General features: G+C 40.6%; 1 protein-coding gene across 1 annotated transcript in view; it reads left to right on the forward strand.

Annotated features, from left to right (window-relative positions):
- Positions 1-2,022: 2,022 nt before the first annotated feature.
- LOC126295445 (DEAD-box helicase Dbp80-like) overlaps positions 2,023-14,661 on the forward strand; it is a 125,893-nt gene continuing 113,254 nt past the window's right edge. The window contains exon 1 of the mRNA XM_049987945.1: positions 2,023-2,440. Coding sequence (XP_049843902.1) covers positions 2,384-2,440 — 57 coding nt within the window. The 5' untranslated portion in view covers positions 2,023-2,383. The remainder of the gene's footprint in view (positions 2,441-14,661) is intronic.

A 14,661-nucleotide genomic window follows, 5' to 3' on the forward strand; every position in this document is an offset into this window, starting at 1 on the left:
AGTGGAGGACAAAATTAAAAATAACTGCCAATAGTCCTTATATTAATGGTAAAATGTGGTTCAACAAACTACCACATACTTTGAGAACTTGTGAAACAAAACTGTTCCACAAGGAGATAAAATGTTTCCCAATTATGTAAGTGTTTGTATTCACTCAGTGAATTGTAAGCTGTAGGACCTCTATTGCAACATGTAATATATGCAGACAAATACATGTGTTATTACTGTATGGGTTATTAATGCTAATTTATTACCCAACCTACTTATGCAACCCCATATTTATGCATGGGCCTGGGCCCAGGATAGCAAATACTAGGGGTGACAAATTTTTGAGGGTGAGAAAAATGTAGGGTGGTATCAGCTTGGGGCTTCATTAATGTTTGTGCACATTTGCCTCTGTTTTATTAAAGTGGTGAAGTTCTAATATAAGGCAAACATCAATATGAATGGTAAGGAATGTACAGATACAGAAAATTAGTTGAACAAAAGAGGAGATGGAAAAGGAAGTGTCGGGTCAAATGTCAAAGCTAGACATGTTTTTTGTTGACAAAGGACTAGATTCTGTAGCTGCATGTTTTTCCTCTCGTGAGAATGTGAAACCTAGAAATGTGAGACCTGAGTTTCTCCTGGTGCATACAATTTTCAAACAACTTGCAGGAATTGAGCCAGGTAATATTTACAGCAACTGCCAATATTTCGGCTGGACAGTTGATGTCCAAGAAAATATAGTAATCCAGGAAAGATAAAAAAAAACACACACACAAACATAAAACTAATGCCACCAATAGTGACCAAAGTGAGAGGTATCAATAGCGAAAGACTACGAACTAGCAGGTGAGGTAACATTGACTCTGCCCTTCTGTTTTGTGACAATGGAGAGAGCAGGATTCCAAGCAGAGATTAAACAAGTGAAAATATGTAGTCGAGAAGGCATACTTGGTAAAGACTGAGACTCTAATGAAATATTCTATATTGTTTGCATAATGATTGCACAAAAATGTAGGAACCAAATACTGGAACGTAAAGCATACTAAAGGGAAATTGTAGATTCCAACAATAACTTACTGGCACCATACTTGCAGCTTGCTGGACTGTGGGTTTTAAGACAGAACAATAAAGACAAGGAGCACCTAACAAAGCGATGTACAATATTGAAAATGTAAAGTGGAAATTCACCAAGAGAATGAGCAATGAGCTAAGGAAAATCATGAAGACCAGTTCACTAGAAGATGGACAGAATGTGATAACAAAGTAAATAATTACGGCAGGGCAGACTTACATAGGTACAGTGAAAGTAGAGACAAATTTGTCGTGTATAACACAGAAAATACTCCATCTTATTGAGAAAAGGTAGAAATGCAAGAAAGACACAAAGCCAGCGGTACAGTATACTTCTAATGAAATACAGAGTAATTGTTAACGATGTTAATAATAATGGATAATCGAGACACGTTAAGAAACAGGAAGATTTGAGTATATTAAACACTGATGTGGCACACAAAAGAATGAAATACGATTTAGCACGTATTGGGAGATTTCTGCACAAACTGTTGTCGAATAAGATAGAAATGGAGGAGGCTGTTAAAGTTTCAAACACATAATACAATTCTTCTGAAAGTTTGCACAGTTTATTTTTGGAAAGAAGTCAATAATATGGGTCAGAAGACTTTAATTATTTTGTCTACGTACATCCAAATTGTGAAATTGGGGATTTGGACGAGATCGGTTGAATGCATGACATTCACGATGACTTAAAGTCTCTTATTTCGGACGACTGATTTTCGGGAGGGGAATAAAAGCACACAGGAAGCCTAGAATAGTTATACTGTTAAATATAGAAAGATAAATTTAAAAGAGAAACAGACGACTGTATTCACAATTATATTTAACAGGTACAAACTTTTGTTGATTAAACACATAATCACATCTGCACTACAGCTTAAGTGACAAGTGCATTCCCCATTCGGTGTTTGTTTACTGTTTACGATTTTCACCTTTGTGTTTGCTTTGTTTCTACCTGCCACTCTGGTAGGAAATCAGAGATATTGATGTTATGGACGGTTAAGGGAACAATTAATGCGAACTGATTTGTGAAAAATAGTGTAATCACTGACTTGGTTTTTCAGGACATGATTCATGAACATAGTTTGTTTTCTGGCTATCAGAACAATTGTTAAATATTGAACCAATTGTGAGCAACTGCATCCAGTTCTGTGGATGCAAAGCTTCTGGCGTTACATGCTTCGACATAAAAATGGCAGATGGAAAAAGCAGAGATGTATGATAGACATTCATGTGCAACTGTGGTGCATGAAGCGCGAAGGTGATAAATCAGTCGAAAAAATATAAAAAAGTAATTGCATTATTCACACAGGAGATAACTATGAGTAAAGTAAGCTGGGAGGAAGCAACAGAGGAAGAATTAAAGTTGGCGGAGAAGGTAAGAATGTCACAAGGTTTCACGTGTGTTGTTTCTGTATTTACATAGTAATTGGAAGAATCCGCTCAGATCATGGCCCTTCGTTCTTCGCAGCCAACTGTGACAGTTCAATAACCAGACTATCACAGTTTTTTGCTTTTAACAGGTGGATGCTATGTGAACAACATAACCTACAAACCATTCGTAAATTTGTGTGTTCTGCACGTATTGGTATGGCTAATGTCAAAGGAACACCGAAATAAGTTCACTATTTGTACGCTGAAGTTTAGTCTTCATTTTTCCTCTCTCATGTTGTTGAATTTTATAGAGTAGTGTTACGTGGTGGCCACACGACCTCTTGATACGTTGCAGTAAACATCGCGTAAACAACAGTAGCCCATCAAGTAATTTAAATAGATTGTAAGCGAGGGTCAGCCCAGTGCATATAGTCCACAAAGACCGACCGAATAACCACGTGCCTGCCTGAAAGTGCTCTATGAAGTATTAAGAAGAGTAAAATTCATGCGTAGTAGTACTACTCTGTAGTAATGCTGTTGTGTACAGTAACTGAATCACACACAAGTTGGGTTTCAATGAACAGAAAATTCTTCAGATTTTCGTATAGAAGGGGGAAGGGTAATATATTTCGTAATTTCACATTGTGGCGCAAATCACGGTTACTTTCTACCGTTGGGAATGCTGCTGCTCTCATCTTGTACTTCCCTCTTTGGGGAAGTGTGAGGTGGGACTCTGTAGCCTTTCGGCTTTTACTCCCCTGTGTGTGTGTGTGTGTGTGTGTGTGTGTGTGTGTGTGTGTGTGTTTTCTTTAATTTTTCTGGTGTCTGTGATATTGTGATGAATGTTCTGGGAATGCTGACAGTCAGTACTATATACATATCGTATCATATGGAATTTCAGACTTAGGTTAAATGATGGAAACTGTAGTGAAAAGTAAAACTTCACATCTCATATGAAAAGACTGAAGATAGGACATGCAGTACTTCCCAGGAAAATATTTTTTTCTCTTGAGTGCACTGTGTAGGAATCTGTGATGGAAGCTATGTGTATTATGAGCTGCTGCTGTGTGATTTTTCACTGTGTAGTCAGGATTGATTGCTACCTGGTAAAGACTGCTAGTTATTCTTTTCCATATATACCTTTTGTGGTCAAGTTGAGTGAAAGCATTTAATTTACATTTTTCTTGGTAGATTATTCCATAAAAGCGGCAAGTATTTAAGTTAAATTCTAAGTAAAGTAGGTGAAATTTCAATGAAGGAGTTGTGGCAGCTGAGTTGTTAAGCATCAGATAGCAAATGTTAGAGATTTAATCCTCTGTAGCTCTTTTGACCTATCACTTTTTGAGTCTTCTGCTCTGTGTGCATGTGCGGTTTCTCGAATTTTACAGTGTACGCCAACACACGTTTGTGTACTGTAATGATGCTTCATATCTGAGGTGAACTAAATCTGTTACAGTCCATGCAGTGTTGCTCACACCCTACTGTGACTAGCCATACACACAGCCATTTCAAAGAAAAAGAAAAATAGTTTGTTTTCTTTAACGGCATATTCATACTCTGATTAAAATTACCTTGTGATCGACAGATTGCAGTGACAGGTGGCAGTGTTACCGGCATGCAGCTAACACAGCAAGCCTGTGGTGCTCCAGAAAGACCTATGATTGGTTGGCAGCTAGCCACCATCACTCAACTCGCTGAAGCATAAAGCATAAATCATAAAGTAATTTTAATTAGAGCATAGAATCTGATTGCTGTGTGTGTGTTTTTTTTTGAGGTATATCTTTTGTTCACTGAGTAATATCTTGTCCAGTTACTATGTAGCCAGACAGCTAGCTTTAGGTATATGACAGCGTTACAGCCAAACTGACATCTGCCAACCTAACTTTGATCAAAGCCTGCACTACAGTCCAGACCATAAACACAACCTAGATATTGACTTTTGGGGGGGGGGGGGGGGAGGCTGTACCACACTAACCTAACCTTATACACAGGGATAAATTGACTTGCCTTGAAGCTACCACATAGGGAAACCAACAGAACACTACACCACTTTCCATTGCTTCATAGCAAATCACCTAACTTAAACATTTCTCAAATTATTCTTAGTTCGAATAAGATGCTTTTAGTAATTAAAATAAGAAAATACAACACTGATCATAATTCTTATTATGAAGAAGTCAATTTCGTCAAATGCCTTGGATTAAATTTAGGCGGGAATTTAATCTGCCAACACACTTTGAAGTCCTATCAAAATGCTGCTTACAGCGATACACAAAATATTGCATATTATTGTTAGTTTGAATCTGTGTGGTAAATTTTTCTGATGGAGCATAACACAGATACTGATTCTGCAGAAGAAAATGAGTGATTCAAAATGTGTGGTTTTAGCCATTGGCTTTGACTTGTGACAACAATATTGTTATGGTGTCATGGTTGCATGGCATATTTGATGTGGTGATGTTTGAAGAGGGTATTTTGTAGTCTACGGTGGCACTTTGTGTTGAACATTGATGTTTTGAAATTGTTTTTTAGTGATGTTGGGTAATAGGACTGGAATGCCGTTTGCTTGGAATTGTGTGTTTGATGTGAGTTTGATGATTTGTGACTGAGTTATTTTAATGTTTGTGGTTGTTGGCTACAGCTTTACTTTTGGCTTTGGAATTATTAGTTCAATGTGGTGCCCACAGTTTAAGATTAAATTTGTTTTTTCCTTGTTAGTTATGGGTATGACTACAAAGTTCACCAGTAGGTCACTGCTGCAATGACCATTGATATGACGACAATTTTCAAGTATTTGCAGTTGTGTGGGTTGACTGCTGAGTAGGTGAAACACAGTGTTTCTGGCACAGTTAGCATATTAACTAAAGTTGCTGTGTCTGAGCATGAATCATTGTGTGACATTGACATGATAGTTTTTGGCGATATATTTAGACGTGGTCCCCGTGTTTGAGAAAGGGGGACCTTAATTGTTAACAAAGAGATAGAGGGGCTGGCCAGTACTTACCTCAGCTCAGTACAGCCGATAGATACACAAAGAAACAGAGCCAAAAATTTACGTTCCTAGCTTACGGAACAAATGTTCCTTCGTCAGGGAGGAGAGAGGGGGGAAAGAAAGGGAAAAAGGGAAAGTGGATTTAGTTACTCACAACCCAGGTTATGAACCAACAGGGAAAGGAAAACAGGGAGGGTAGCAAGGATGGAGGCATGGTTGTCGGAGGGAAGCCAAAGATATTCTACTGTAAGTACTGTGCCAGCTTCAAACCAAAGAGGATGCATACAGAATTAAAGAGGTATATAGTATACAGATAAACACAACTATGTTGGATGAAAAGATGTGTGAATGGCTAAAGAGGAAAGGGAAAGAGAAGAAGACTGAAGAGTAAATGGGAGTGAGGTGGTTTAACGTAGGTTCAGCCCGGGGGGGGGGGGGGGGATGTGTTGGAGTGCAAGTTTCCATCTCCGCAGTTCGGAGGTATTGCTGTTGGGTGGGAGAAGCCAAATGGCGCATACGGTGTAGCTGGTTCCTAGGTCCCTTGAATTGTGTATGTTTTACCAGTAGCGGGGCTGGAGTAGGTGGTTGTGGGGGGGTGGGGGGGGGGGGGATCCATGGGGCAGGTTTTGCAGTGGGGTCGGTTACAGGGGAAGGAACTGCTGGGTAGAGAAGGTAGTCTGGGAATATTGTAGGGTTTAACAAGGATGTTAAGGAGGTTAGGGGGCGACGAAAGGCAACTCTGGGTGGTGTGGGGAGAATTTTGTCAAGGGATGATCTCATTTCAGGGGTTGACTTGTGAACGTTATATCCCTGGCGGAGTAATTTGTTGATGTATTTGAGGCCAGAATAATATTGGGTGACCTCTGTCCATATCAAACCCACATACAAACAACAGTACCTTCACTTTGATAGCTGCCATCCATTCCACATCAAATGCTCCCTTCCCTACAGCCTAGGTATTCGTGGCAAACATATCTGCTCCAGTGACGAATCCCTCAACAATTACACCAATAACCTGACCAGTGCTTTCCTGTCCCGCAACTATCCTGCAGAACTTGTCCATAAACAGATCTCCCGAGCAATACATTCCTCCCCGTCCAACAACAATGTTCCTACCCCAGACCACACAGAAGCATCACCCTTGTCACCCAATATTATCCTGGCCTACAATACATCAACAAATTACTCTCCCAGGGATATAACTTTCTCAAGTCAACCCCTGAAATGAGATCATCCCTTGACAAAATTCTCCCCACACCACCCAGAGTTGCCTTTCGTTGCCCCCCTAACCTCCTTAACATCCTTGTTAAACCCTACAATATTCCCAGACTACCTTCTCCACCCAGCGGGTCCTACCCCTGTAACCGACCCCGTTGCAAAACCTGCCCTATGCATCCCCCCACAACCACCTACTCCAGCCCCGCTACTGGTAAAACATAAACAAACAATTCAAGGCAGGGCCACATGTGGAACTACATGTCATTTATCAGCTGACATGCCTGCACTGCACAGCCTTTTACATTGGAATGACGACAACTAAACTGGCTGAGCGCTTGAACGGACGCAGACGAACTGTCCGCCTAGAAGATGTCAAATACCCAGTAACGGAGCATGCCCTCCAGCATAATTCTAGGGACCTAGGAACCTGCTACACCGTATGTGCCATTTGGCTTCTCCCACCCAACACCAGTCCCTCTGAACTGCGGAGATGGGAACCTGCACTCCAACACATCCCGCCATCCCCGTGGGCTGAACCTACGTTAAACCACCTCACTCCCATTTACTCTTCAGTCTTCTTCTCTTTCCCTTTCCTCTTTAGCCATTCACGCATCTTTTCATCCTACATAGTTGTTGTTTATCTGTATACTATATAGCTCTTTACTTCTGTATGCATCCTCTTTGGTTTGAAGCTGGCACAGTACTTACAGTAGAATATCTTTGGCTTCCCTCTGACAACCATGCCTCCATCCTTGCTACCCTCCCTGTTTCCCTTTCCCTGTTGCTTCATAACCTGGGTTGTGAGTAACTAAATCGACTTTCCCTTCGTCTTTTTCTTTCCCCTCTCTCCTCCCTGATGAAGGAACATTTGTTCCGAAAGCTAGGAATGTAAATTTTTGGTTCTGTTTTTTTGTGTTTCTATCGGCTGTACTGAGCTGAGGTAAGTACTGGCCAGCCACTCTATCCCTTTGTTAGTATTCGTTTCACATCTTTATATGAGATTTTCTATTAATCATTTGGACCCTAATTGTTTTAGGTTTATAGCGTGAATGTGAGTGCATGTACCACCCTAGATATGTGTGTTGGCTCAATGGGGTTGGAGTTTAACGTTTGTGTAATTCTTACTTGTGTGTTTAAATTATCAGTATAATTTTTTTATGAAGTCTTGGGTTGTGTTTTTAGTTGACGATAATAGTAACTAAGGGATTGGTGGGTATCTTGGGGTTTGTTGTAGCTATTTCTGTCGGTCTAGGTTTTTGATCATCATCAGTCATCATCTTGGACAGTTTGCAGCCTCTGGCCGGGTCTGTATGCAACATAGGCCTCTCCATCGTCTTCTGTTGTGCCACCATCTCTCAGTCTTCACCTTGGTCCAGTCTTCTCCTTTCTTCTGGACACGAATCTCCACTCCTTTCAGCCATCTGTCTCTCTCTGTCTTCCTCTTGGTCTCTTTCCTTCCAATTTCATATCATGTATCCTCCTGGGTATCCTCTTTTCCTCAATTCTCTTAACGTGTCCATACCATCTCAGCCTTGATTTGTCTGTCTCGTCCTATAATGGTTCCACATCCATTAACTCTCTGTTCCTCTCGTTTCTTAACCTGTCTATCTTTGTCACACCAATACTGTTTCTCAAGAATCTCATCTCATTAGCTTGTACTTTGAATTTCTCTCTTCCTTTCAGAACCCATGTTTCTGAGGCATATGTCAAGAACGGGGCAGTTTGACTGGTATATAACCTTTTTACTGATTTGGTGTTTCTCCTTGCTCCATATCAGGCTTCTGAAACACTTTCGAAATGCTTCTGCGTTTCTCCCCCTCTCGTTTATTTCTGTTGTTTTTTTCTATCTTCCTGTATCAGGCTTCCTAGGTACTTGAAACTCTCCACTCTTCTCAGTCGTTCCCCACCAATTGTTGTTATTCCAGTCCCTCTCTCCTTATTTCTTGTTGTGATAATCATCTCACTCTTACTTATACTAAATTTCATCCCATATTCTTGCATTGTTTGCTCCCATACGTCCAACTGCTGTTGTACTTCCTCCTCCGTATTCCTGCAAATCATCAGATCAGCTGTAAACACCATCGCTTTCATCTTCCTTTCATCAATTATTTGTGCTACTGTACTCATATCATCGATACTACAATGAAGAGTAATGGTGAAAGTGCACTTCCCTGCCTCAAACCATTCTTCTGTCCAATCCAAGCTGATCTCTCTCCTGCCACTTTCGCACGGCTCACACTTCCATGATACATTTCCATTAGCCTCCAAATGATCTGTTTTGCTACTCCACTGTTCTCCGGGGTTTTCCACACTTTCTATGTACACTATCATATTCTTTTTCAATGTTCAGGAAGGTCATTAGTAGATCTTTTCCATATTAATAGTGCTGTTCCAGCAGTTGTCTTACAGCAAAAATTAGATCCACCTTGGACCTTCTTGTTCTGAAGCCATGTTGCTCTTCTCTCATTGTTCCTTCTAATTTTGCCCGAATTCGTGCTTCCAAAATTTTCTCAAAAATCTTTGTACAATGACTCGTCAGTCTTATCCCTTGATAGTTCTTGCACTCTTTTCTATTTCCCTTCTTAAAGATCAGAACAATTATTCCCTTCTTCCAGTCTTCTGCAGTCATCTTCTGTCTCCACACAATTTTCATTGCTCGATATAGCCATTGTATCCTCACCTCTCCTGCTGTTCTCACCATCTGTACACTTAGGTCATCCAGACCTGGTGACTTCCCTCCATTCATCTTACTCAATGCCACTTCTCTCCATGTAAGGTCTTTTTCTATTTGCTGTTCCTCATCTATTTTTTCCTCGGCTTGTTCCTCCTCATCCAAGTCTCCATTCAGGTTCAGGAGTTCTTCAAAATACTCCTTCCACATATTCTTGAGTTCCTCCTTATTCTTTACATCTTGTCCACTTTTGTTCACAATTCGGGCATAATCTGCCACACCGTTCTTCCAATTGCTTTTAATCATCCCATATAACACCTCTTTTGAACTTTCACTATCCTCCTCCATCATTCTGGTCCACTATTCTATCCACTTTCTTCTTTCCTCTGCCACCACTCTTTTCCTTCTTTCTTTCTTGCCTGATACTCTTCTCTTGACTCTACTGTTCTCTTCTGGAATCATTCCCTTAGAGCTCTATTCTTCTTCTATACCATATCCTTTGTTTTATCATTCCATCAGGGTGTTTCTTTCCATCAGTCTTCAGTCTGAAGTTTGATTTGATGCAGCTCTCAAAGCTACGCTTCCTGTGCAAGCTTCTTCATGTTTACATAACTACTGAAACCTAAATCCGTTGGAACCTGCTACCTGTGTTCATCTCTTGCTGTCCCTCTACAAATTTTACTCCCCACACTCCCATCCTATACTAAAATGATAATTCCTTGATGCTTAAGAATGTGTCCTATCAACTGTTTCCTTCGTTTAGTCAAGCTGTACCATAAAGCTCTTTTCTTCCAAATTCGAATCAATAACCTCCTCATTAATTACTCGATTCACCCAGCTAATCTTCAGTATTCATCTATAGCTCTGTTTCAAGTAGTTTGAGTCTCTTTGTCTCCAGTATTTATTACCCAAATTTTGCCTCAGTTTGAAGCTGTGCTCCATGCAAATACTTTCCGAGAAGACTTCCCAACGTTTGAATCTATATTCAGTGTTGCCAAATTTCTCTTTATCAGAAATGCTTTTTCTGCTATTGACAGTCTGCAGTTTGCACTGAGGTGACAAGTTATGATATGCTTCCTAATGTTGTGTTAGAGATCTTGTTTTCTGGAGTAATACACCAGCTTGATGCGGCATGGACTGCACAACTTGGAAGTCCCCTGCAGAAATTTTGATCCATGCTGCCTTTACAGCCATCTATAATTATGAAACTGTTGTCAGTGCAGCATTTTGTGCACAAACTGATGTCTTGATTATGTCCCATAAGTGTTCCGTGGTATTCATTTCAGGCAATCTGGGTGGCCAAATCATTCATTCAAATTGTCCAGAATGTTCTTCAAACCAGTTGTGAACAATTGTGGTCTGGTGACACAATGTATTGGCACTAAGTAGCTGAACTTAACCATTTCCAGTCCGTTCTGTATAAACACAGCCCATACCATTATGGAGCCACCACCAAATTCCACAGTGCCTTGTTGACAACTTGGGTTCGTGGCTTCATAGGGTCTGTGCCACATTCAGACCCTACCATCAGTTCTTACCAACTGAAAATGGGACTCATCCGAGCAGGCCACAGTTTTCCAGTCATCTAGGGTTTAACTGATGTGGTCACAAGCTCAGGAGAGGCACTGCAGATGATTGTGCTGTTAGCAAAGGCACTCACTTTGGACGTCTGCTGCTGTAGCCCATTAATACCAAATTTGCTCCAGTATCGTAACGGGTACATTCATCGTACAACCCACAGTGATTTCTACAGCTGTTTCATACAGTGTTACTTGTCTATTAACACTGACAACTCGGCACAAATACCACTGCTCTCGGTCATTAAGTGAAGGCACTCAGCCATTGCATTGTCCGTAGGCAGAGGTAATGCCTGAAATTTGGTGTTCTGAGCACACTTTTAAGACAGTGGATCTTGGAGTATTGAATCCCGTAACAATTCCCAATTGGACTGTCCCATGCATCTAGCTCCAACTACCATTCCATGTTCAAATTCTGTTAATTGCTATTGTTCACTTCCATGTGAATCACCTAAGTACAAATGATGGCTCTTCCAATGCACTGCCCTTTTATACCTTGCATACTTCATACTACCACCAATTAAATATGTACATATTGTTATCACATGACTTTTGTCACCTCTGTGTATTAGATAATAAATAAGTCCCCTGTAAAACTTTGGAGCGTATTATGTACAAAGGATGTTCAAAACATTTTGCACAGTCGTCTCAATTTTTTTTATTTTTTGCAGTAAGAGAACAAAATTTTTTGTGAACATATTTGGAACATTTAGCTATACATTGAGCCTACTCACTGTAGCCGCCATCAGCTCTGATGCATCTTTGGTAAAATTCTGGGGATTGACTTTTATGCCATCTCTTGACCCAGGAAAGATAGTCTTTCTCACTATCAAATGTTTACCATGCAGGTGTCTCTTTAGACTGCCAAAGAGGTATAAATCAGATGGAGCCAAGTCCCGGACTGTAGGCAGGATGAGGAACAATTTTCCAATCCATTTTCCTGATTTTTCTCCTGCATCATAAGGGCTGAGTGGGGTTTATCATTATGGTGTTGTCTGATCAGCTGACTCTGAAGCTGTGGTCTGTGGGTCTTAATGGCACGTCATAGCTTGTCCAATGACAAACAGTAATGGTCCCGGTTAATTGTGGTGCCAGGTTCCAAAAGTCAATGAAAATGACATGACACTGATCCCAGAAGGAGGAGGCCATCACCTTTTGGCCTGCTGTTCGTGAAAGTCTTGGTCCCCTCTTCCGAGGGGAACCCGGATGATGCCACTCCATGGATCGGGTTTTGCTCTCAGGTTTGGACAAAAATAACCATGTTTCATCCTGGGTAATGACGCTGGTCTTGAAGAGGAACTCCATCAGTGACCATTGTCACAACCTGACATCTACTTCATGGTCCATTATGGCTCACCTGTAAATAAAAGAAAATACTTTTATGTACCAACTTGTAGCTAAATGTTTCAAATATGTTTAGTCAATTTCATTCTCCTCCTACAAAAAATAAAAAAAATAGAGATGACTGTGCAAACTTTTTGAACGTCTCTTGTACGTATATCATACATGAACATGGAAAAAAATGTCATGTGGGTACCGCTATGTAGCTTCTACCTGAAGCACCACAAATTTTGAATTGTTTTCTGGAATGTGTCTTTTGGAAGCTGATGCAGAATTATTACGTAACTTTATTTTTGTATGGTGATAGTTTCAACTTTTGACTTCTCCTACTATTTGTGTACTAGTGCGTCTTTTGTAAAAAATGAGCAGCTCATAAAATATTTCATTGTTGTCACTTTCTCTTGTTACCATCTTGGATTTCGTTGGTTTTTCTTGCTATCTGAAGTTACATTCTCAGATGCAATTAGGGATTTCTGCAGTCTCATGTAGTGGAATTACATTCTGGTTTGACATTGAAGGGCTTGCTCATGTAGTCAGCCAACGGTTGGGCAGTTTCACGTAATCATAGGGAGACAGTGTGTGTTTAGTGCTGAAATTACAAGATCGTAAAATGTAGTTTGGCGTTTGTTTGTTGCTTGTATATTAAATGACTCTGAAGGTAGAACAGCGGGTTGCTGCTAAGGTGCAGAGATTGGCCTGCTTAGCCATAACGAGTGGAATTAGGAGCACACCAACCACTGAAATGGAAGCCGTACTGGACATGCCTCCATTTCACCTTTGGGTTAAGATGGAGGCAACAGTTGGGGCATACAGACTTAGAATTGGCCAAAACTGAGTCTCATTTGGATATCCAGAATCACACACTAACATAGCGAGTGAGGTAAATATAGGCATGGCTGGGGAAATGCTCACTGACTATATAACAACTCCGAACTGCTTCGACAAGCTTTACAACATAATAATGGGAAGTAGGGAACAGTGGGAGAAAACAGTTAGACACCGTATGGGGGACATCGTTTGGTTCACCAATGGCTCGAAAACAGATCAATGCGTTGGGGCAGGGTTGTATGGGGTTTAGCCAAGACTGGAGAGCAGCACCTCTCTAGGGAAACTGGCCTCTGTATTCCAAGCCGAAATTACTGCAGTCAGGGCATGTGTGGAGGAGAATATGAGTAGGTGCTACAATGACGTAGCATCTACATCTATTGAGACAGACAGGCGGCCCTGAAATCATTGGCAGCTCCTGCAACAAGATCTAAGATTGTTGCAGATTGCCACAGGGCTCTGGTTCGAACTAGGGGGAAGCAATAGGGTGTACCTAGTGTGGGTCCCTGGCCACTCAGGGATTTGTGGCAATGTACAAGCCGATAGATTGGCTAGGATGGGGGCAACAACTCCAGTAGGATATTGGACCAAGGTCCATTAACCAAAACATGGTAAGGTAATGATGCCCAAGCCATGTTTTAAAAGAAGCTCTGTAATCCTGGGATTGTACAGGAAAGAGATCAAACTCATGACTGGACTGATGACCGGCTATGGGAACTACAAAAAACACCTACACACAATGGGTATAATGGAAGAGGACCCTAAATGTAGGATCTGTGATGAGGGTGAAGAAACTGCATCACACCTAATCTTTGAATGCATGGCATTGGAGAGTAAAAGATACAGAATCTTTGGGACAACTAGACCTGCCTGAAGAAATTATCTAACAAAAAACTGGTAGAGGGACTCCTTGCACTATTTAAGGGCACTGGTTGGCTTTACTAGATATGCAGGGAGCGATACCGCACAATAAGCCTAGTTTCGGTGTGGGCAGTGGCGGGTTAGACCTAAGCTGTTTTAGCTCTCCTGTTAAAATCAAATCAAATGACTCTACACCATTTCTTGGAATGTATGGTATTTGCTGCTTTTTTTTTTTTTAAATACATTGCACATCCTGAGCTTGGGGTCAGGTTGATTACTGAATAGTTAACTGAAACTGAAAATACAAAAGTCATCCTGTTTTACATTACAGGACTGCACTAGGTGCTGAAAGTTCCTTAGTGTTGTGCTTCTTGGTGCATTTTACAGCCTTTGATTTTATTGTGATCTACATATGAGATATTGGGTTCAGTGCCTCCCTACCAAACATGTTTACTGTGTGCTATCCTCTCCCCTGGTGCATAAAACTAGCCACTGACATGACACTTCTTGTCCCCATTTATGATCATTTTATCAATCTTCATGGCATGTTGTAATTGAGTGGATCTGTGTTACACTTTCTTATTTGAAAGTGCACTCAAAAAAGCGTTAGAGCAAGGTAATAAATGTATGGAGCCTTTTATTATTATTATTATTATTATTATTATTATTATTATTATTATTATTATTATTTGAATGGCTTCATATTCACTATTGAGTTTACTAATATCCACTAGTGCAAG

The sequence above is a fragment of the Schistocerca gregaria genome, chromosome 11 (assembly GCF_023897955.1).
Source record: "Schistocerca gregaria isolate iqSchGreg1 chromosome 11, iqSchGreg1.2, whole genome shotgun sequence".
Lineage (NCBI taxonomy): Eukaryota > Metazoa > Arthropoda > Insecta > Orthoptera > Acrididae > Schistocerca > Schistocerca gregaria.